At 49.6% G+C, this 21,179-nt stretch overlaps 1 protein-coding gene across 2 annotated transcripts in view; it reads right to left on the reverse strand.

Moving 5' to 3' along the window:
* The window catches only part of LOC101943345 (hexokinase-2), a 62,806-nt gene extending 50,288 nt beyond the window's left edge, over positions 1-12,518 (reverse strand). For both annotated transcript variants that reach the window (XR_010598599.1, XM_005285230.5), the window contains exons 1-2: positions 12,318-12,518; positions 382-544 (exon numbers count right to left, since the gene is read on the reverse strand). Coding sequence is in view for 1 of the 2 variants with exons in the window: in XM_005285230.5 (XP_005285287.2) it covers positions 382-544; positions 12,318-12,380 (226 nt within the window). In the remaining variant the exon portion in view is untranslated. The remainder of the gene's footprint in view (positions 1-381; positions 545-12,317) is intronic.
* Between the last annotated feature and the right edge of the window lie 8,661 nt (positions 12,519-21,179).

Here is a 21,179-nt window from a genome sequence, read left to right on the forward strand (position 1 = left end):
AGCGTTCAGTTAAAAGGCTTGACTGTGCGTGTGTATTATGGGGAACTAAGGTTTTTCCATGGTCACTCTGAGGTCAGTTAGCCTGCTGGCACTACCAGCCCCTTGTGTTCTACCCAGGACTGTTTCTGTCCTGCAAGAAGAGGCATTCTCAGCTTGCAACCCCAGTGTGAGTTAGGAGCAACTCTCTTCAAGTCAAGAGAATTACACCACCAGGGCAGGTTGGAGAAGAACTGAGCCCTTCATTCTCCAATTCAAACACAACAGGAGGACAAAACAATCGGGAAAAGGGTGTAGAGAGGAACAAATAAGGAACAGAAGAGCTCATTCCTCCACCCCCACCCACACTGTATGCAGAACAAGCGATTCTTTGCAGCACTTTACCTGTCCCATCTGGGGTTGATCTCACAAACGAGGGCAACATTTTCACTGACGCTGTGGGGTTGGTGTCCGCTCCGAGACCCTTCTCCATCTCCTTTCGGAAGCGCTCAGACACCTCTTGGAGCGTTTCATCGGAGAGCCGCATGTGATAGAGGTATTTGTCAATCTGAAAGGTGTAGGAAAGCCAGTGGGTCAGCGTGGGGGTCAGGCATTGTGGTTGGACCCATGAGAACATTACCCAACCACGGTTCATCGGTGGGGACTGAACCAGAGACCCTCAGCACCAGTGCACACAGACTTCTCTCAATGGAGCAAAAGGAGTAACTCTTTTGGCAATAGTAGGCTATTGTCCTCTCTATGGACCAGCCACTAGCATGGTACATTTCCAAACAGATGTAGCACGGTGTTTGAGAAGGATCAAATCAACACCTCAACTCATATCACAACTCATCCGCTGAATTGAATCACTACAGATAATACTTTGTGCTTCCCACATGCCTTCCTTCTTAGCGTTGCAGCGCTTCTCACATTAAGGAAGCAAGCCTCACAACCCCCAGGCCGGTCAGGATTATCCCCATTGAATAGAGGGGGAAACTGAGGCACGCAGCCACATGGTCTGCTCTTCAGAGTTGCCAAGCACCCGTCGCTCTCACCAAACATTAATTGGAGCTTCTGGTGCTCAGCACCTCTCAAAAAATCAGGCTCTCTGTTACTCGTCTGTGGCCACGCAGAGAAAGTGAGGCAGAAGCAGGAACTGAATACAAGATCCTCAAAGGCCATCCAATGCCTTAGCTACCAAGACTCTCCTCCTTAAGGCCTCTGAAACTAGCCAGCCTGTCAGTCTCTAGGGGGTGTCAATTTTATAGCAGCAGGGAAGGGTAAGCTGCTGGCCTCTCCCTGCAGCCGAGAACTCCATGGCAAAGTTAGGTTCAGACTTTTCCACTCAGGGCTTCCTTTATTATTAAAACATAATAAAACAGTTAGAGTTGCACAACTAAACCCAGTCTTTTCCCTGACCCTAAGATGGAGATGGCCTGCCCCGATTGAAAACATCCCTCCAGTTTAATTACTTGGTTTAAACAAATTAAAAAGGCAGGTTCAAGTGTCGGGGAAGTCAGAGGAAAACTCCACCCACTCTGCTCACATAAGGCAAAGAGGATACTTCACCAGAAATTAAGTGGGAGGCTTTTAAAAGCGCTGTATTGAAAGAGACAGTTGGCATTCCATAGGCCAGCAACATCCAGCTGGCTGAGAAGTGACCTCATTCATGGACGTGGCCATATGACCACTAGGGTGAGCAAAAGAAGTATAATTTTAAGGGCTGCTTTTTTAAAAAATTCCTTGTGCGTTTTTGGCCACACTGCTTCCTAGTTGCTGATGCATTTGGGGCCAGATCCTCAGCTGGTGTAAGTCAGCTTAGTTCCATTCAAGTCAGTGGCTGTACACCAATGTACACCCCTGTGGGAGCTGTCCTTTAAATAGCAAACATATCTTTGCTATCCAGCCAGAATAGTCTTACTTCCTAAGGAAAAAATCTTGTGAGCTGAATAAAGTCACAAAAAGAGGCCAGCGGAGGACAAGCTGACAGGCAGATGTGAAAATGCAAATAGTGACATCTGAAAGGGCTTCTCAGAGCAAGCTAGACAGGATTCCTTTATGGGGCCTTTAAATACCATAAAGCGGGGAAGCCAAATACTTACCTCTGCTTACCCAGCTATGTACTTTCACTCACAGGAAATTAGTTCCAACACAGCCCACATACCAATGCTACGGTAATAGCCTTTAGTTATGTGCCCCTCCTCCCACTCGGAGTGGAAAAAAGCATGAGAGACAAAGCACATGCCCAAATCCACATTTTGCAAGAGTTCAGGATCTAGGGCTCTGGGCCTGTCTCATCTCCAGACTGATAAGATGTTTGGACATGCTGGAAAGTCAAAACAAGAGCACAGCCGGGGCAATTGGGAGCGTGCTTGGTTTTTGAAGTCAGATTAGCCAGGCTGTTTGTAACACTTCAGCCTTCAAAGCCTGCAGGAGCATTTAGCAGTTTATGCATTTGACACAGGGCAGGCGGCACAATATTATTTCTCAGCCATGAGCTTAATGCAGGAGTAATGAAGTCATTGTAAGTACCCCGCACCGCGGGCGGCTGGTGTTCTTCAGTTGTGCCCTTTTGTAGTCTCCTTGGGAGAAGCCAGCTGTGCAGTTAACCAAGAACTAGGGTGACCAGACAGCAAGTGTGAAAAAATCAGGACAGGGGGTGGAGGGTAATAGGAGCCTATATAAAAAAAAGACCCAAAAATCAGGACTGTCCCTATAAAATCAGGACATCTGATCACCCTACCAAGAACGAACCCATCCTAGACGCAATCTAGCAGGAAGATTTCACATGGGGTTTTCATCATGAGAACTAGACTTGCACCCCAACACCCTCAATTCTTGAAGATCCATTATCATCACACCCTGGTCCGCTCTTTAGTTAGCAGCACAGGCCATTTCGGGGAGCCCAGTCAGGCCATCCTCACCAGAGACGCACCCCCTCCTTCCCAGGCCAAAGTATTTATTTTTCCTCCCTTTCCCCACTTCGCTGCTGATCATTCTCTCTCCCGTTGCCCCACAATATTTGCTCTTCCACCTCCACCTATGGCAAGGTACGGCGAGCAGAGAGCATGCAATATGCTTGCCCAACAGCAGACGCCGCCGTGCCCAGTTTGTGACTACATGGTGTTGCGCCTTGGCTGATCCCCACAACTCTCTCTCACTACACGTCTGGTGCTTGCCAAGATCCTCATGTGCTTACGATTCCACAGTATTAAAAATAATCAGCAGTGTCAAGAAGTGGGGTGACCTTCCTCTAATTCCACAAAGCTCTTTAAAGCCTGGATCCATCAGCTCCTACACATTTAGACTGAGGCTACTAGCCATTAGTCTACCTTCTAGCTAACACAGACAAGGCTGTAAACCATGCTATCCCAAAGCCAATCTGGGGAATAGCATTAAATGTTTTTTTTAAAAAAGAAGAATATGTCAGCAACTACATGAGCTAGGTTAGAGAAATGGCCAAGTTTGGTTTCAAACTGAGGTCCCATCCAGCAAATAGTCCACGCAGCTGAGGTATTAAGGCCCCAATTCAGCAAAATACTTCAGCATGTGCTTTACCCTAGTGATTTCAGGGACTATGCCGGGTGGAACATCACCAAGAAACCATGACTGACCATTCTCATGGAGCTCAGAGTTATAAGCAAGTGTTTTGTTGAATCAGGGCCTAAGGATATGTCCACACTACCCGCCAGATCAGCAGGTAGCAATCGATCTACCGGGGATCGATTTATCGCGTCTCGTTTAGACACGATAAATCGATCCCCGCCGCACACCCCGTCGACTTTGGAACTCCACCAGAGCGAGAGGCGGAAGCGGAGTCGAAGGGGGAGCCGCGGCCATCGATCCCGTGCCGTGAGGACGGGAGGTAAGTCGACCTAAGATACGTCGACTTCAGCAACGCTATTCTCGTAGCTAAAGTTGCGTATCATACATCGACCACCCTCCTACCCCAGTGTAGACCAGCCCTAAGTGATGACTCTGGACTCCAAGTAAGTTATAACAAAGCAGCATTAGTGGCTATTCAGACAGCACTATGGGACGCTGAAGTGCAAAACTATTTGGGAATTGACTATGTTATTTAGGAACTACCAGGAATGAAACTATTTGGCAACTAAATATATAACCCCACAATGCTATGTTGTTCCAATTAGCCATCTGTATTTACTGTAAGTAAATTTACATCTAATTATACAGGTAAGATCTAGCAAAATGGGAGAATTAGTCTCTGACTGTGGGAGATGAATGCCTCGGGGGAGGAACATCCTCCTTGGGTGTTCTACCTTTTCAAGGTCATTGTCAATCTGGAAAAGGAAATTTCTTTGGGATGGAAAAGTTTCACAAGTTCATTGCTGTGTCCAAACAGCTGCATTTCTGTAGCATGTGGACTGGTTATAGAAACCCTGTGCAAAGTCCAGTGTTATTGCTAATATGTTACGACTGAAGCCTCCATCAAGTTATAGAGAAAAGGGAAATGAATATTTTAAATATATACTTATTTCACCTTTAGATAATGGTTGGATTTTTGGGGGGTAGGAAGTGAGGAATGATTGATACAAAACAGGGGAGCTCATGGCTAGAGAAAAAGTCTCAGCTAATTTGGGGTGGCCACTTGGGGACAAGTTGTAAGGTTTCTCCTTTTCCTGCTAACTTGTCTCCCTCCTCTTGAGGACATTAGACTAGCAAGGGGCTTGATTCTGTATTTATTGTACACCGTAAGGGCCTGACGCTACAAATATTTAAGCGTGTGGGGAGTTTTGTTCAAGTTCAGTGCAATGATTTCATGTGGAAAGCGTTAAACCCCATGCTTGAGTGTTTGCAAGATTGGTCCCATAAATGCAGCTACTTGTAAGAGTAAAATCACTCAGACACACAAGTGCTTGAAGAATCAGCAACTCCCATGGAGTTAGTAAGAGTACTGGGAGCAAAAGGAATGAAGAATCAACCTAATGGTTAAAGATTAAGGGGGACATTGTATGGATTGAAGCAGTACTCCGGTTATGTGGATCTTTTGTCTTGTTTTTGTTTCCCCAATCGAGTGGCAATGCTTATCTGACTACATCTGAGTGTTTTGTAAATCATGGCATGATAGTAGCTTCCTGTTAAGTACAAGCACTTCCTGCATAGCAAAGATAATGCAGCATGGGAAGTACTACAGAGCTGTTTATTTTAATGCAAAAGAACCTGGGAACATGGTTGTTTTAAATTATTTTTGCATGCTGGCCCTCGGAAGGAGAGCAACGCCATTTGCCTTTTTGCTATGAATAATCACTTCATTTTTTGGCTGATTTTTTCAGATCCACGGACATGGCAAGAATCAAACTCAGAATAAATGTCCCAGCTCTACAGTATTTTCTCTTTATAGTTCTTAGATCTGCTTGTGCATTTTAGAAGCACTTAGAGAATTTAATGTGAAAAAACACATTAAAGGCCTTTTTTGTGGTGGGTGACAAAGTTCGGTGTGTTAAAACGAGATGTGTTTAAGTTGCAAAGTTTGGATCTGGATTTAACAGGTAATCAGTTCAAATCTGGGATTTTGGTTTGGCCTGCTCCACTGACAAGCTATTTACCATAGCCAGCCACAGATCAGGGTGTCAAAAGTTCTCAAATTCTGAAGCACAAAATAATACTTTGTGATCCTCTGATGAAAGATACTGTACAAACATTAAGCAATTATCAAAACATCCCTAAGAGAGTGGCTGATGGATCACCTGACCCACCACTAAAATGCAATCACTTTGGTGGGGAATGCAGCAACTGTTTAACAGCGCATAGTGATACTGCCCCCAGTTTAGGACAGGAAGCAAATAAATACTCATCACCCATCTAGCACTTTGTATCATCAGGAGCTTTCAAAGTGCTTTGCAAAATTGGTATCTTTATCCCCATTTTACAGAGGAGGAAACTGAGGCACAATGAGGTGCAAGCGACTTGCCCAAGGTCACATTCTGAAGTAGCGGCAGGGCAGGGAACAGAAACCATTTCCCAACTTAGGCCTGTTGCCACAGCTAAGACCATATCCAAACATACTAGTAAATTTAGGTAGGCAAATGTGATCACATACGTGAGCATCAGGGGCTGGACTAGCCTTCCCCCACTTAAAATCTTAGGGACAAAAGGAAGAAATTCTGCCAGCTACTAAATTACAAGTCACGAGATGCTGCATGACTGTGTTTTAGGTGTGGATTGCTAGTATTGACCCTGAACCTGCAAAACACTGAGCACTTCCTGGAACATGCTGCCGGCCCTCACCTCCAACTGACTGCGCCAGGAGAGCTCAGCACTTTGCAGAAATAAACCCCATTGTGAACTTACAAGAGAAGCAAAGCCCAGCACTCCTCCCGGATCCTATTGCAGCACACTATAGTGTGAGTCAGACAATTTCCTGTATGGCTGGTTCCTCCCCACCCCCATCCCTCAAGAGTCATTTTACAGGACACAGCGTGCGAACTGGGCGCCTCGAGGGGTGGGGAGTAAGGAACCGATTACTAAGAGAAGTCATGCTGCAGTGCATCAGCAAGGACTGGCAGACTCAGTCTTGCCCTCACCAAGTATTTTACGAGAAACCAGCTGCTGTTCGCGGCAGCCTAAGGGTAGCCCCCAGGAAAACCCCCACCCCAGCGCAGGGAGCATTTTGATGCTTGTGGCTCGGAGCACAGAAGCTACTGTGTATTCCAGCCAAGCTTCCATTCAGCTGCTATCAGCTACTGCTGTTGCCACAGGACAAGAGAGGACAGACAGAGATGAAATGTGATAAAACAGCCTCTGGTTTTTGTTACCTCATTCTCCCCCCCGCTCCCCATATACTTTATATTGTGAGCTCTTACAGCCAGGGAACATCTTTTATTGTGTGTTTGTACAGCACCTAGCACCCAGGGGCCCTGATCTGATTGGCGCTATTAGGTGATAAGATAATACAAATGCATATTAATAAAATAATAACTATACCTAACGCTTTTCATCAGTAGATCTCAAGGCACTTTACAAAGGAGGACAATAACATTTTGCCCATTTTAGAGATGAGGAAACTGAAGTTCAGGAAGGGGAAGTGACTTGCCCATCATCATCCAGCAGGTAGTAGAGCTGGGAAGAGAACCCAGGTATCCTGAGTCCCAGCCCAGTGCTCTATCCACTAGGCCACCACTATATAACAAGACAGAAAATGAACCAAGTGCTAAATCGACAGCCCTGGAGGTTTACATCTTATCCAGCCAGAAAACAAAACGGACAGCATGGGTAGCAGGATGACCCCACCAAAGACCCTCTACCTTGACACAAATACCATTGTCTAGCTGGCTCATTGTGCCCCCAGGCCACTCCGCCAGAGTGTGGTGGGACTCTATCCAGTCCTGAGATGGCAGGTACCCACAATGCAGAAACCATCACAATTGGGACACTGAGCAGAGAGGCCCTTAGAAGAGCTGCCTGCAGGGCAAAGGTGAAGGTTATTGGCTGGGTATTATGAGAAAGCTTGCCAGCCACAGACATTGCTGGACTCTTTCAGTAGCTGGAAGTTGCCAGTTTCCAGGGAACCTCCGCCCACCATCCTTCCCAGCACAACTGTGCAGTCACAGTTTAAATGGAAGAGACAATGACACTGAGATTTAAGAACAACTCCAAGCGACAAGGGGAAGAAGATACTTAAATCCTTCCTCTAAGCGAGCAAAAGAATGAGCCAGTCACGTCAGAAAACGGTCAAATGGACTGATCTCCAAAGGAGAGTGGAAGTTTTACAACTCTGCAAAAGATGGAAGGTCGACGACTTCCACATAGCCGACTTCACTTGAAGAGACAGACAGAGACATTGTACTGAACGGGAGGCCTCATTATGAAAGTAAAATTAAACAACAAACTTATCCCTAATTAGTACCTTTAGCTAGAAGGAAAAGAAAAACATACCAGCCCAATTTTTCAGCTATGAATCACAAGTGTCCACATGCAGTTAGTACTTTTCCTAGTATTATTTCTGCCACAAATGACATCAGTTTAAAGCATAATGGTTCTATCAACATTAATGTATGAGACACGCAGCACCGGCCCAGTGAATGTGCCACATTCAAATATGATTAGTCCTAGCGTTTTTAAAGCACCTTTCATCTGTGGATCTCAAAGTGCTCTGCAAACATTCATTAAGTTTACACAACCCCTTTGAGGTTTGACAAGAGTGACTTCGACCCAGTTTACAACTGGGCAAACTGAAGGTTAAGTGACTTATGCTTAGGGCCCTACCAAATTCATGGTCCATTTTGGTCAATTTCATGATCATGGGATTTAAAAAATCATAAATTACATGATTTCAGCTATTTAAATCTGAAATTTCCTGTTGTAATTGTAGGGATCCTGACCCAAAAAGGAGTTGGGGGGTGGGGGAGGCGCAAGCTTATTGTAGGGGGGTTGCAGTACTTCTACCCTTACTTCTGTGCTGCTGCTGTCAGCAGCCCTGCTTTCAAAGCTGGCAGCTGGAGAGCAGCAGCTGCTGGCCAGGAGCCCAATTCTGAAGGCAGAGCCACCACCAGCAGCAGCGCAGAAGTAAGGATGGCATGGTATGGTATTGCCACCCTTACTTCTGCGCTGCTGCTGGTAGGGCTCTGCCTTCAGAGCTGGGCACCTGGCCAACAGCTGCCGCTTTCTGACCACCCAGCTCTGAAGGCACCACAGAAGTAAGGGTGGCAATACCGCAACACACACCCCTAAACTAACCTTGCGATACTCCCCCACCCCCCACGTAACTCCTTTTTGGATCAGGACCCCCAATTTGAGAAACGCTGGTCTCCCCTGTGACGTCTGTATAGTATAGGGTAAAAGCACATAAGAGACCAGATTTCATGGGGGGAGACCAGATTTCACGGTCCGTGATGCGTTTTTCATGGACGGGAATCATGGCAACATCATGGCAACTGGGAACGGAACCCAGGAGTGCAAGTTCATGGACTCCAGCTTTAATCAAGAGACAACACTACCTCTTGAAAAGGACTGTGATCAGGAACGGTTTCCATCAGCCACGGTTGGAGCAACAGGATCAATAACCTGCTCAGATTTTTTTTTTTAAATATATAAATACTCTGTTCTTCCCCAGTCAGTTCCATGAAGATGCAAGTTAATGAAGTGTCATTTCACCAAATCAGTCGGCCAAGGTTATTGCTGCTTCTTGCTTTACACTTGTGGTCTGCGGAGGATGGGCTGCCTACCTGGATCTCCTTGATTCCAACTGCTAAGGTGCATTAGAAACAGCAAAGAGATACATTCACTATTTTCCGAAGATTACTTTCCCGTGCATGCAACTGCAAATGGGAGACGCGATGCAGTCCACACTGTGGAAAAGCTGGAGTACCTATGCGTTATTACTGTTTGATTTTATAGTGCCCAGAGGCCCCCAAGTAACATTGGCGGGGGCCCACTGCAGCCACATCGCAAAAGACAGTCAAACACAATCCACTGTCTTGACAAAGAAACAGCACAATCGGCGTTTAAAGTAGCGTGGCCATTAACTAAAGGATTTGTTTGTTTGTTTGTTTGTTTTTTAAATAAGAGGGTTCACAGAAGGGTATTTAATAAACAATTCTGAAAGAAATCCAAGTCTGGAAGCAGTTATTCAGGAAAAGTATCTGTAAACCTGTTTCATCATACATAAACACAGCCAGTGTAGCTGAACCGTCTTGTTGAGTATTTCTGAGAGCCAATTATTGCTTGAAGAACAGGAGTACTTGTGGCACCTTAGAGACTAACAAATTTATTTGAGCATAAGCTTTCGTGGGCTACAGCCCACTTATTGCTTGCAACTTTTTCCCATATCCAAACAATAACCTTTGTTTGCTCTCCCTAGCAAGAGTAGTTACTGAAACAGAGGGACAGACCATGCTTTGCATACCATGTTCCTGGTTTGGAACCAAGTGAAATTCCTTAAGAAAGAACTTTATGCTAACTTACTGATAAGAGCATAGCAAACTGAGAACAGCAAGGAAAACCAGAGCTAATGCACCCACACTACTGGCCTACCTCCTGCATCTTGCTACACTACATATACCATAAGAGCTGATTCCACTGTTACACAAGCCCCATTATATCTAACTGCAGTGGAACAAGACAGAGGCCTAAACTATTTCTTTACATATCAATTTGATTTTTGCTAGGTATTTTTACTTCCAATTTAATGCAGCCACCACCAGGGACATCAGAGGCATGGTAGTTTCTTAGTTTTACATCTGGTCTCCCTGGCGAGCGGGGTCTTATCTCTGTCACTGTTGCTACAAAGGAAATCCATGGTACTAAAATGAGGAAGTGATTTTTTTTCTCTCTCTAAAAAGGAAGCATTAATTGGAGTTTAGAAATCCTGCTCAGCAGCTTCAGATGAGCTAGAGCATCTGTGTGCATGTGTACACAGTAACATGTGACTGTAGCACTTAGAATTGAGCTTTACTGGGTGTTTTTTTGTATTAATTTTTTTTTTAAAGAAAGCAGTGTTGATATCTTTGCCGCTCACTTTCCAGACAAAGCAGGAGGCAGAGTTAAAATTTTTGTTTTCTAATTGGTATAGAAAAAACACGTTAATATGTAACACAGGTTTGCTGGGGACTAAAATTGGATTCAAAGCTCCCAGTCACAACATAGTTCACTCTCCCTCCCCCCCACCCCCACCTCATCAAAAAGCCATTTGGTTTGCAAATCCTGAGTGATCTAGGCTATCTCCTCAACCCTGCTCTCTTACCCAAACCGTAGGGCAGCGCTGACATTCGGCATATATCCACACTGTGTCACCATCCAGCTAATGCGGACACCCACTGTGTCCCCAGTTAACCTCCCCTATCCCACAAGACGAGGGGGAAAGGGAAAGCATTGAAGACACCACTGAAGAGCCCTCTTTGGGCTTGCAGGGAGGAACCCTCCAGGTAAGGTTTTCTCATAAATCTAAGCATCCCACTCGGACATGTCCTAAAATAACCCTCGCTCTTATAGACAGGGAGCCTAAAGCAAAACTTTAAATCGCAGCCATGTGGCTCAAGCTAGGCCTGGGGATCAGTAAATGTGGTTTCACCTGAGCTCTGCCTTGGCCTTCCTATGGGACCTTGGGTAAGTTACAACCTGTCCCTCACGTCCCCAGCTATAAACTGGGGGGAAATACTTATCCCCAGTCACAGGGGGTTGTAAGAGCCTTGGCTGGAACAAGCTACAGGAAGGTTATTGTCTATAACGGGCCAAAGCAAAATCTCAAATCCAGGGAGCGAGGAACTTTGGGATGCTTTAAAAGAAACCATTTTGTTGACTGGCAGGAAAGCGCCCCCTGGTTTCCCAGCCCCCCCCACCTACCCCGGGGCCGGGAGGGAGGGAGATTTAGCAGGCACTGAAAGGGTCTGGTGGTCAGGGACACGGCTCCAGTAAAACCCAGCAGCAGGAGTGGGAAATTAATCTCAGCGCCAGGGGCGCCCCCAGCCATCCTGCTGGGCCAGGCTTTGGCAGCAAGACAAGGGGAGCCAGAATTCCCTCCCCACAGACACTTTGCAGCCGCTTCCTTTCCAAACGCATCCCGGCTGGAACTAAACCCCCGGGGAGGGGGAAACGCCTTCAGAATCGGCCCCTCCCAGGATCAGGTCACATCCTTCCACCCACCCTTAACCCGTGGGCAGAACCCCCCAAACCAGAATCATTTCACCCCACGGCCCATGGGGAGCTGGGGTGGGGACATGAAGTCAAGGCAGTAGAGAGACCCTCCCCTTCCTCCAAACAAACCCCTGGGGCCGGGGACCCCCTACTCTCGCCATAAAAGCAAGGCAATGGAAAGACCGCCCCCCCCCCCCCCGCAGCTGCGGCCCATGAGGTTCGGGCACACCCCCCTCCCCGCCTGCCGGGTTTGCAGAGCGAGACACAGGACGTGAGACATCATGCACGGAGTTTCCCGGAACGGGACCTCCCAGGAGGGACCCCGAGCTGCCCAGTCCATCCGCCGCCCGGGCTCCCAGCCCCGGTATCGGGGGGTGGGAGCCCGCTTCCCACTCCCACTATTAGCCCTCCCCCCCCAAAAAAAAAATAAATCGAAAGAGACTCTCAGCCGAACTCTCAGCCATTCAACCGGACCGGGGGGGAGGGTTAGTGCACTGCAGCCCCCCCCCACAAGGGGCTGGGGGGACGGACCCCCCCCCGCAGCCAGGCATCGCTCGCTCCAGTCCCCGGACCGGTGAGTTCTCTCCGACTGACAGGCACATGCCTCACGTCTCGCTAACCCCCGGCTCGGTGTCCATACCCACCGCAGAGCGGACCGCTCCTCCCGCCCTCGGGTCCCGCTCTGAGCCTCACTAACCCACCCACTCGAGGTATCGGCACTCAGGTATCGATGGGGGGGGCACACCCACCTTCTGCCCTTGGTCATGGTTGAGCTCGGTGAAGAAGTAGGCGAGCAGGTGGGACGCGATCATCTTCCGCAGCGCGGGGGAGCCGATGCCGGTCTCGATCCGCCGGCCCCGGCAGCGCAGGAGCGAGCAAGCGGGCAGCAGCCGGCACGTTAGTTACTTCCCGCTGCAACAATGTGGCTCATTCAAGAGATTCCCCCGGCCCAGGAGTGACGCGCCCCCGCCGCCCGGCTCCCATTGGCCAGGGTGGGAGGGTGTGTGCGCTGCGTGGGGCGGGGCTTGCGCCTCTATCTGTCTGTCTGAGCGAGCTGGGGGTCTCTCGCCCAGCATGGGTCTGTCTACACTGAATGTGGATATGCACATGGGTCTGTCTGCACTGCCCCTCTATGCATGCGCCTGTCCACCCAGCATGGGTCTAGGCACAGGTCTATCTGGCCCTATGCATGGGTCTGTGTGTCTGAGCACAGATGTGTCTGTGTGCGCTTCATGTGTCTGTGCATGGGTCTGCCTGTCTGAGCACAGGGCCCTGTGTCTGTACACGCTGCACGTGGCTATGCCTGGGTCTGTCAGAGCATAGGGCTTTGTGTCTGTCTGCACTGCATGTTACAGAGGCAACTTGGGGGAGGTAATATCTTTTATTAGACCGACATGTCTGAGCACAAACAGGGCTGTGTCTCTATCTGTGCACTGCGTGTATCAAGGTGTGGGTCAGTCCATCTGAGCACAGAACTATGTGTCTGTCCGTGCTGCATGGGTCTGTGCATGATCGGCTTGAACAAAGAAACCGTACAGACAACTATATACAAGAAACCCAGGGACTGCCACACCTACCTTCACAGATCCAGCAACCACCCCAAACACACCAAAAAATGTGTTATCTACAGCCAGGCACTCAGATATCATAGAATATGCTCTGAGCAGAAAATCTGAGATCGATACATGAGTACACTTAAAACTGTCTTCACCAAACGAGGACACTCCACCAGAGAAGGAGATCACATCATGAAACAGGCCACCCAAATACTGCCAGACAACCTGCTTCAATATAGAAATAAAACCCTCTCCAACCACACACCCCTAGTTGTCACCTGCCAACCAACGCCGGAGCCCATATAAGGTATCATCAAAAAATTACAGCCCACACTCGATGGAGACCCCATCCTGAAAGAAATCTTTCCTGAATAATGTCTGCTGGCCTTCAAACAACCCTCCAGCCTCTCCGAGCTCATCATCATAAGCAAGCTCCTCATAGACCAGAACACACCAACTTAAAGTGGTACCAGACCATGTCAGAACAACAGATGCAAAACCTGTAGACACATCTCCATTGTTACAATGACAAACATCCCCCCACAACACCCCTTTCAAGATCCATGGGTCCTACACATGCCTATCACAACATGTGGTGTACCACATCCAGTGCACTCAATGCCCCAATCACAACTATTTGGGTCAAACAGTCACTACACTCTCGAATAAACTCACACAGAGAAATGATAAAATACAAAAACACCCTATCATCTGTGGGTGAACAATGTTCACAAAACAATCACTCTATATCTGACCTCTCTGTCCTCATCCTCAAAGGAAACCTGCACAACATCTTCAAAAGACGAGCCTGGGAGCTTACATTTATAACAACAACAACAAAGAGTCTGGTGGCACCTTAAAGACTAACAGATTTATTTGGGCATAAGCTTTCGTGAGTAAAAACCTCACTTCTTCGGATGCATCCGAAGAAGTGAGGTTTTTACTCACGAAAGCTTATGCCCAAATAAATCTGTTAGTCTTTAAGGTGCCACCAGACTCTTTGTTGTTTTTGTAGATACAGACTAACACGGCTACCCCCTGATACTTGACTACATTTATAACGTTGATAGACACTAAAAATCACGGATTGAATAGAGACACTGGGTTTATGGCTTATTGCAACAATCTCTAACCCCTCCAATTGCCCCACACCACCAGCTTTCCTCCAGCCCTGCCTATGACTGAGAGGTGTTAACGGTCCACTTCACTTCGAATGGTCCCTTGAAAAATGTGCTAACTATTTATGCTAAATAATCTGTTCCACCACTCTGGGCTTGTCTTCATGTACAGTACTGCACCAGCAACACTGTAGTGCTTAAGGCCTTGGCTACACTTGCAGCCAGGGCCGGCTTTAGGCCGATTCAGCCGATTCGAATTGGGCCCCGCGCCAAGAGGGCCCCGCGCTGCAGCTGTCCACCCCGCCCCCAGCTCACTTCCCCGGCCCCTCCTCCCCTCCCCTGAACGCCCCGCCCCCTCCCCTGCTTCCTGCGAATCAGAGATTCGCGGGAAGTCTGAAAAGCAGCAGGGGCGAGCCAGCAGCACAAGGTAAGCTGGGGTGGGGGTGGGGGCGCGAGAAGGGCTCCGCGGAGGCTTGGCCCGTTCCCGCAGGCCCCAGAGGCTCTGGCCCGGCCCGGTCCCCGCGGCGCGGGTCCCCCCCCCCCCTCCCGCGTCATGGGTCTCCCCCCCCCCCCGCGGCGCGGCTCCCCCGTCCCGTCCCGCGGCGCGGGTCTCCCCCCCCGTCCCCCCCGCGGCGCGGCTCCCTCCCCCGTCCCCCCCCGCGGCACGGCTCGGGTCTCTCCCGTCCCCCCCCGTGGCGCGGCTCGGGTCTCTCTCCCCCCCCCCCGTCCCCCCCGCGGCGCGGCTCAGGTCTCTCCCCCCCGTCCCCCCCGCGGCGCGGCGCGATTCCTGGGGGCGGGGCTTGCAGCAAGCCCCGCCCCCAGGAATCGGGCCCCGCTCTTGCTAAAGCCGGCCCTGCTTGCAGCTGTACAGCACCGTGAGTTAAACCTGTATTCTTACAGCTGAGTAGGGAAAGCGCTGCAGTCTGTCCACATTGACAGCTGCCAGCGCACTGTCGTGGCCACATTTGCGGCAATTGCAGCGCCATTGGGAGCGGTGCATTATGGGCAGCTATCCCACAGAGCACCTCTTCCCATTCTGGCGCCGTGGGTTGTGGGAAGGGGGCGTGGGTGCGGGGGATTCTGGGTCCTGTCCCAACGCCCCGTGATGCATCGCTTCACATCCCAGAAATCCCTTTGTTTCCGTCCACCTTTGGCGCCATCTTTCAACGGTTTTGTGCAGCGCGAACTGTCTGCGGGAAATGGAGCCCGAACTGCTGAGGCATATGCTGACTTATCTCGCCAGCACGTCATGTTTGGCTGTCGAACTATTCCTTAAGATCCAAAGTGACAGTGAGAGTGAGGAGTCCAACGATGCTATTGAGCCGTGTAACGCGTACGACACGAAATTGCTTGTGGCATTCACGGACATGCTCAGCACCGTGGAACGCCGCTTTTGGGCTCAGGAAACAAGCACTGAGTGGTGGGATCACATCGTCATGGAAGTCTGGGATGATGAGCAGTGGCTACAGAACTTTCGGATGAGAAAAGCCACTTTCATGTCTTGCATCTGAAGAAGTGAGGTTCTTACCCACGAAAGCTTATGCTCCCAATACTTCTGTTAGTCTTAAAGGTGCCACAGGCCCCTCTGTTGCTTTTTTCATGGGACTGTGTGAGGAGCTCGCCCCCACCCTGCGGCACAAGCACACGAGATTGAGAGCTGCCCTGCCAGTGGAGAAGCGGGTGGCTATTGCAATCTGGAAGCTGGCAACTCCAGACAGCTACCGGTCAGTCGCAAACCAGTTTGGAGTGGGAAAGTCGACCGTTGGAATCGTGTTGATGCAAGTTCGCAAGGCCATTAATCGCATCCTACTCAGAAGAACTCTGACTCTGGGTAATGTGCAGGGCATAGTGGATGGCTTTGCACAAATGGGTTTCCCTAACTGTGGAGAGGCGATAGATGGGACGCACATTCCTATTCTGGCACCACCCCACCTAGCATCCGAGTACGTTAATCGGAAGGGGTATTTCTCTATGGGTCTCCAGGCGCTTGTGGATCACCGTGGGCATTTCATTGACATTAACACAGGCTGGCCAGGAAAGGTGCATGACGCACGCATCTTTCGGAACACTTGGCTGTTCAGGAAGCTACAGGCCTGGACTTTTTTCCCAGAGTGGAAGATCCCAGTAGGGGAAGTTGAAATGCCCATTGTGATCCTTGGAGATCCCGCTTACCCGTTAATGCCGTGGCTCATGAAACCCTACACAGGGAGCTTGACAGCAGCAAGGAACAGTTCAACTACAGGCTGAGCCGGTGCCGAATGACTTTGGAGTGTGCCTTTGGCCGTTTAAAGGGCCGCTGGCGATCTCTGTATGGGAAGCTGGACTTGGCCGAACACAACATCCCCGCGGTTATATCCACGTGCTGTACCCTCCATAATATTTGTGAAGGGAAGGATGAAAGCTTCACTCAGGCATGGACATCCGAGGTTCAACACCTGGAGGCTGAATTTGCACAGCCAGAGAGCAGGGCTATTACAGGGACCCAGCGCGGGGCTGCAAGGATTAGGGATGCCTTGAGGGAGCAATTTGAGGCTGAAAACCAGCAGTGATATCTGGTGCCCTGCACGGGAGTGAAGTGCAGTAGTTCCAATCTTTAGGAACCAGTGTTTGCTAAGCAGACTTGCAGTGCCTGTTTATTTCCTGGGCTAAGGAATCTTTTACTTTATGCAATAATAAAGAATGTTTTCAAAGCCAAAAAATCCATTTATTGAAAAGAAAATTTATTTATTGCAAAGAAACACAACTGCTTGGGAATCAGAAAGGGCAAGGGGGTAGAGTGGGGCACAGTATAATCACAGATTCGCATATGTCCTATCTGGTGTGCTGTGCAGTGAGTGCTGCACTTCAGGATAGCTATACTGCATGGTGATGGGGGTTGAGTGCAGAGGGTAAGGGTCATGGTGTTCAGGGCTGGATGGTGAAGATACTGGTGTTGGAGGCAGCTGGTGGTGTGAAGAACCCGGAAGTTGGGGAAAGTGGGTTGGAGGTAACAGTGGGGCACAAGGGAAAGAGTTTTGGGACAAGGGCTGGGGGGGGGGGAGCGTTTGCGTTTGCGGTACTGCTCCTTCTGCATGGCTACGAGCCCCTGGATAGCATCTGCTTGGCGCTCCAGGATGCTTATGAGCTGATCTGTGCTTTGCTGCCGGTGATCTGTGCTTTGCCGCCGGTGCGCTGCGTTTTCCTGGCGGATCCTGCTTTCTCTCTCCCTCCAGTTCTGTGCTTTTTCATTCTCTTTAATAGATTGCTGCATCACTTCTTGCAGGCATGTCTTCTTTGGTTTTTCGCGGTCTCTTCCTGAGTCTTTGCAGTCTCTGAGCAGGCGATAAGAGGGACGGGCTGAGGTCTCAAGGTTGTTGCAGCTGTATAGGCAAAATGCAACATTTAACAGAGGTAGCATTGTTTATACCAGACAGAGTAATGATTTCCCCCGCACTTAAGGAGGGCACACACAGAGTCTACACAATAGCATAATTTTCCCGTCCCAAACAGAGCACACATAACCCACGAGAGCCTCAAAATGGTGGTTAAGGGGGACTGATTGTTTCAGGGCTGTACTGTCCTCTGGGTTTCTGTGCCTTGGGGAGAGCCAACAGCTGCAGGGGGCACCTACACTGAACACTGTCCCAACATTTTCCACAGGAGTTCGTCCTAGACGATATCTCGCTGCTGAGGGTGACCTGGGAAGCAAGGGAGGGTCTTCTACTGCAATGCAGCTTCCGCCCTGGCCCATATGCAGCTTGCCTGTGTGCAGCAATGGTCCCCCCACCCCTCACGGCACAGTGGCGTGGACACGTTAGCCTGGCTGGGACAAGGACCACGGTGGCTCTCCCGATAAACCTGAGCAAGCGCATTGCACACGTTCTGGATGAGACATTCGAAGAGATTACCAATGCCGATTACCACGATGTGATAAACCACATCAATGTACGATTCCGCATCTAGGCATGCATGCCTAACCCTCCTTTCCCAAAGAGCCCACACCAAAAAAATTCCTTCCAGAAAAAAAAACGCTTACCGGGAACCTGCTCTTCTGTTTGTCCTCCACCGAGTACCGGCCGCTGCGACTAGCTACCTTCCTCCTGGCTCGAGACGAGCTCCTGGCTGCATGCCTCCAGGGATTCCAGGGTGTCTCCATCCGCCCCACCACCCTCCCTCCCGTTTTCCTCCTCCTCCTCCTCCCACCCCGGCTCTGAAGTGTCCATGGAGGTGCTCGGAGTGGAGGTGGGGTTAACCCCAAGAATCGCATCCAGCTCTTTGTAGAATCGGCAGGTCGTGGGGGGAGCACCCGAGCGGCCGTTTGCGTCGCGGGCTTTACGGTAGGCACTCCGCAGCTCCTTCACTTTAATCCTGCACTGCAGGGCATCCCGGTCATGGCCCCTTTCCATCATGTCCTTTGATACCTTCCCGAAGGTATCGTAATTCCTACGGCTGGAGCGCAGCTGGGACTGGACAGCTTCCTCCCCCAAACACTGATGAGGTCCAGCAACTCGCCATTGTTCCATGCTGGGGCTCGCTTGGTGCATGGAGGCATGGTCACCTGGAAAGATTCGCTGATAGCACTCCACGCCACGCCGGGCTGAGCAAACAGGAAGGGAATTTTAAGGGCGGGTCACATGGTTGGTTACCTGAGGCCAGGGCAGTAGAGTTTGAACTGATGACCAGAGTGGCTAGAACAGGCATTGTGGGATACTGCCGAATACTTCTGGAGGCCATTCACAGCGCATTGGGCGGCCACACTGGCGCTGCAGCGCTGCAGCGGCGGCGCAATACATGATATTCCTCTTGGGGAGGTGGAGTACATGCAGCGCTGCAGCCACGGAGATACAGCGCTGTAAGTGCCTTGCCAGTGTGGACGGGGAGTGAGTTACAGCGCTGGGGGAGACTTTATTGCGCTGTAACTCGCAAGTGTAGCCAAGGCCTTAGTGAAGATGCTCCTTTGCCCATGGGAGAGCTTCTCCTGTCTGCACAGTTAATCCCTCTCCCTGAGAGATGGTAGTTATGTCTACACCGTGGGTTAGGTTGGTGTAACTACATCACTCGGGGGTGTGGGTTCACACCCATGAGTGACGTAATTATACTGATGTAGGTACGTAGTGTAGACCTGCCTTCTGACTACATTTCCCAGGAATATTTTGTATGTGTGTGATGTGCATATTTTGCATCTGTGTGATATTTCTATGTCTACATTTGTGTGTGTGTAGGGGAGTTGTGCATGACATACATTTCCCAGACCAGAAGAGGTCTGTGGAAGCTCAAAAACTTGTCTCTCTTACCAACCGCAGTTGGTCCAATAAAAGATATCACCCCTCACCCACCTTGTCTCTCTAATATCCTGGGACCAATACAGCTACAACAACACTGCATATGCATAGGTCTGTCTATCTGTCTGAGCACAGCGCTGTGTGTCAGTCTGCACTGCATGTGTCTATAGGTGGGTCTGCCTGTCTGAGCATAGGGCTGTGTGTCTGGGCTGCAGGGTCTGTCGGAGCGCAGGGCTGTTTGTGCTGCGTGGGTCTGGTTTGTCTGGCTGTCTATGCATGGGTCATCTGTCTGCGGATCAATCACTGCAGGGAACTCTCAGCCAAAGGATCTGTACATAGGAATGCGTGTGTGTCAGTTATTGAGTGGGTCTGTTTGTCAGAGCTGGCTTTAGGGTTTTGGAAGCCCCCAGCAAGGTTATTCAAGGGGAGGGGAGGGAGGAAGCTGCTCCCTTCCCTAGAGCAGGAGGATCATCCTGTTACAGCACAAGACAGGCAACAGCAGAGCCCATGGTAGTCTCACAGTAAAACTGCAAGTGACTCACAAAATTGCTAACAGGGCATGAGCACACACACACACAAACACATGGACACAGGGATGTCATGTGCAACACAGGATAGCAGGGGGCTGCGAGTTCTCCTGGAAACACGTCTTACGCTCCTCTCTCTCCTGTTAATTCAGGAGGAGTCAGCCTGCACTGCCTGTATCATTTCTACCATCAGACGGGTTTTAGCAGCCTCTTTCCTTCATGCCTGGAGATGTGTGGGTGTGTGGTGACCAGACAGCAAGTGTGAAAAATCGGGACAAGGGGTGGGAGGTAATAGGAGCCTATATAAGAAAAAGACCCAAAAATCAAGACTGTCCCTATAAAATCGAGACATCTGGTCACCCTAGCGTGTTCACAGTGCTTATTTAACCATTATGGATGCTCTGACCTCTTCTCTGGAAGCTGTCCTTTCAAACAGTCTTAAGAAACTCAAACTGTTAACAGATGTGTCGTACAGTGATTACTCAGGGAGGGTATAGAGCCAAATTCCATTTCAAACCCTTCTACCGGTGAAATTCAGGATTTCAAAGGAAGCATGGACATTGTCCAATGCAGCCAACAAAGCCTGCTTTCCTCAGCCAAACGCCGTCCTTTTTGGTTTTTTGTGGATAAACCAGGCTTTGGCTGACCTTATTTCATCATGCAAAAGTTAGAACTAGGCGTGTGCCTCTTAAAGCTGGAGAGAGTTGCGTCAAGAGATGATTCCATATAATCTTTTCAGCATGACTCCATTTCATTGACCCCCTCATCCAGCTTTTGCTAAGCACCAAACTCTTTGTAGTTAGGGCAAAATTAAAACACAGTGCGGGATAAAAATAACTCAGCACATCTGTCCCTTTTCTGCCTGTGTTGGCGGTTGAATCATAAAGGGAACATGTGTCTTCTGGAGGTTAGAACAGGAGCCTTGAAGCCAGGAATCCTCTTCTAGATCTTATTCTTGCCTTGCTTTGCCTGGTCAGTGCCTCACTTAACTTTTCTGTGCCGCAGTTTCATCATCTCTGAATCAATATATTCGGGTCTGTGGTGGAGTGGTTAGGGCACTAGACAGGGAGTCAGGAGACCTGGATTCTATTCCCACCTCTGCCACTGACCTACTGGGTGACCTTTGGCAAATCCCTTTGCCTTTCCGTT

This window comes from Chrysemys picta, chromosome 2 (genome assembly GCF_011386835.1).
Source record: "Chrysemys picta bellii isolate R12L10 chromosome 2, ASM1138683v2, whole genome shotgun sequence".
Classification (NCBI taxonomy): Eukaryota; Metazoa; Chordata; order Testudines; family Emydidae; genus Chrysemys; species Chrysemys picta.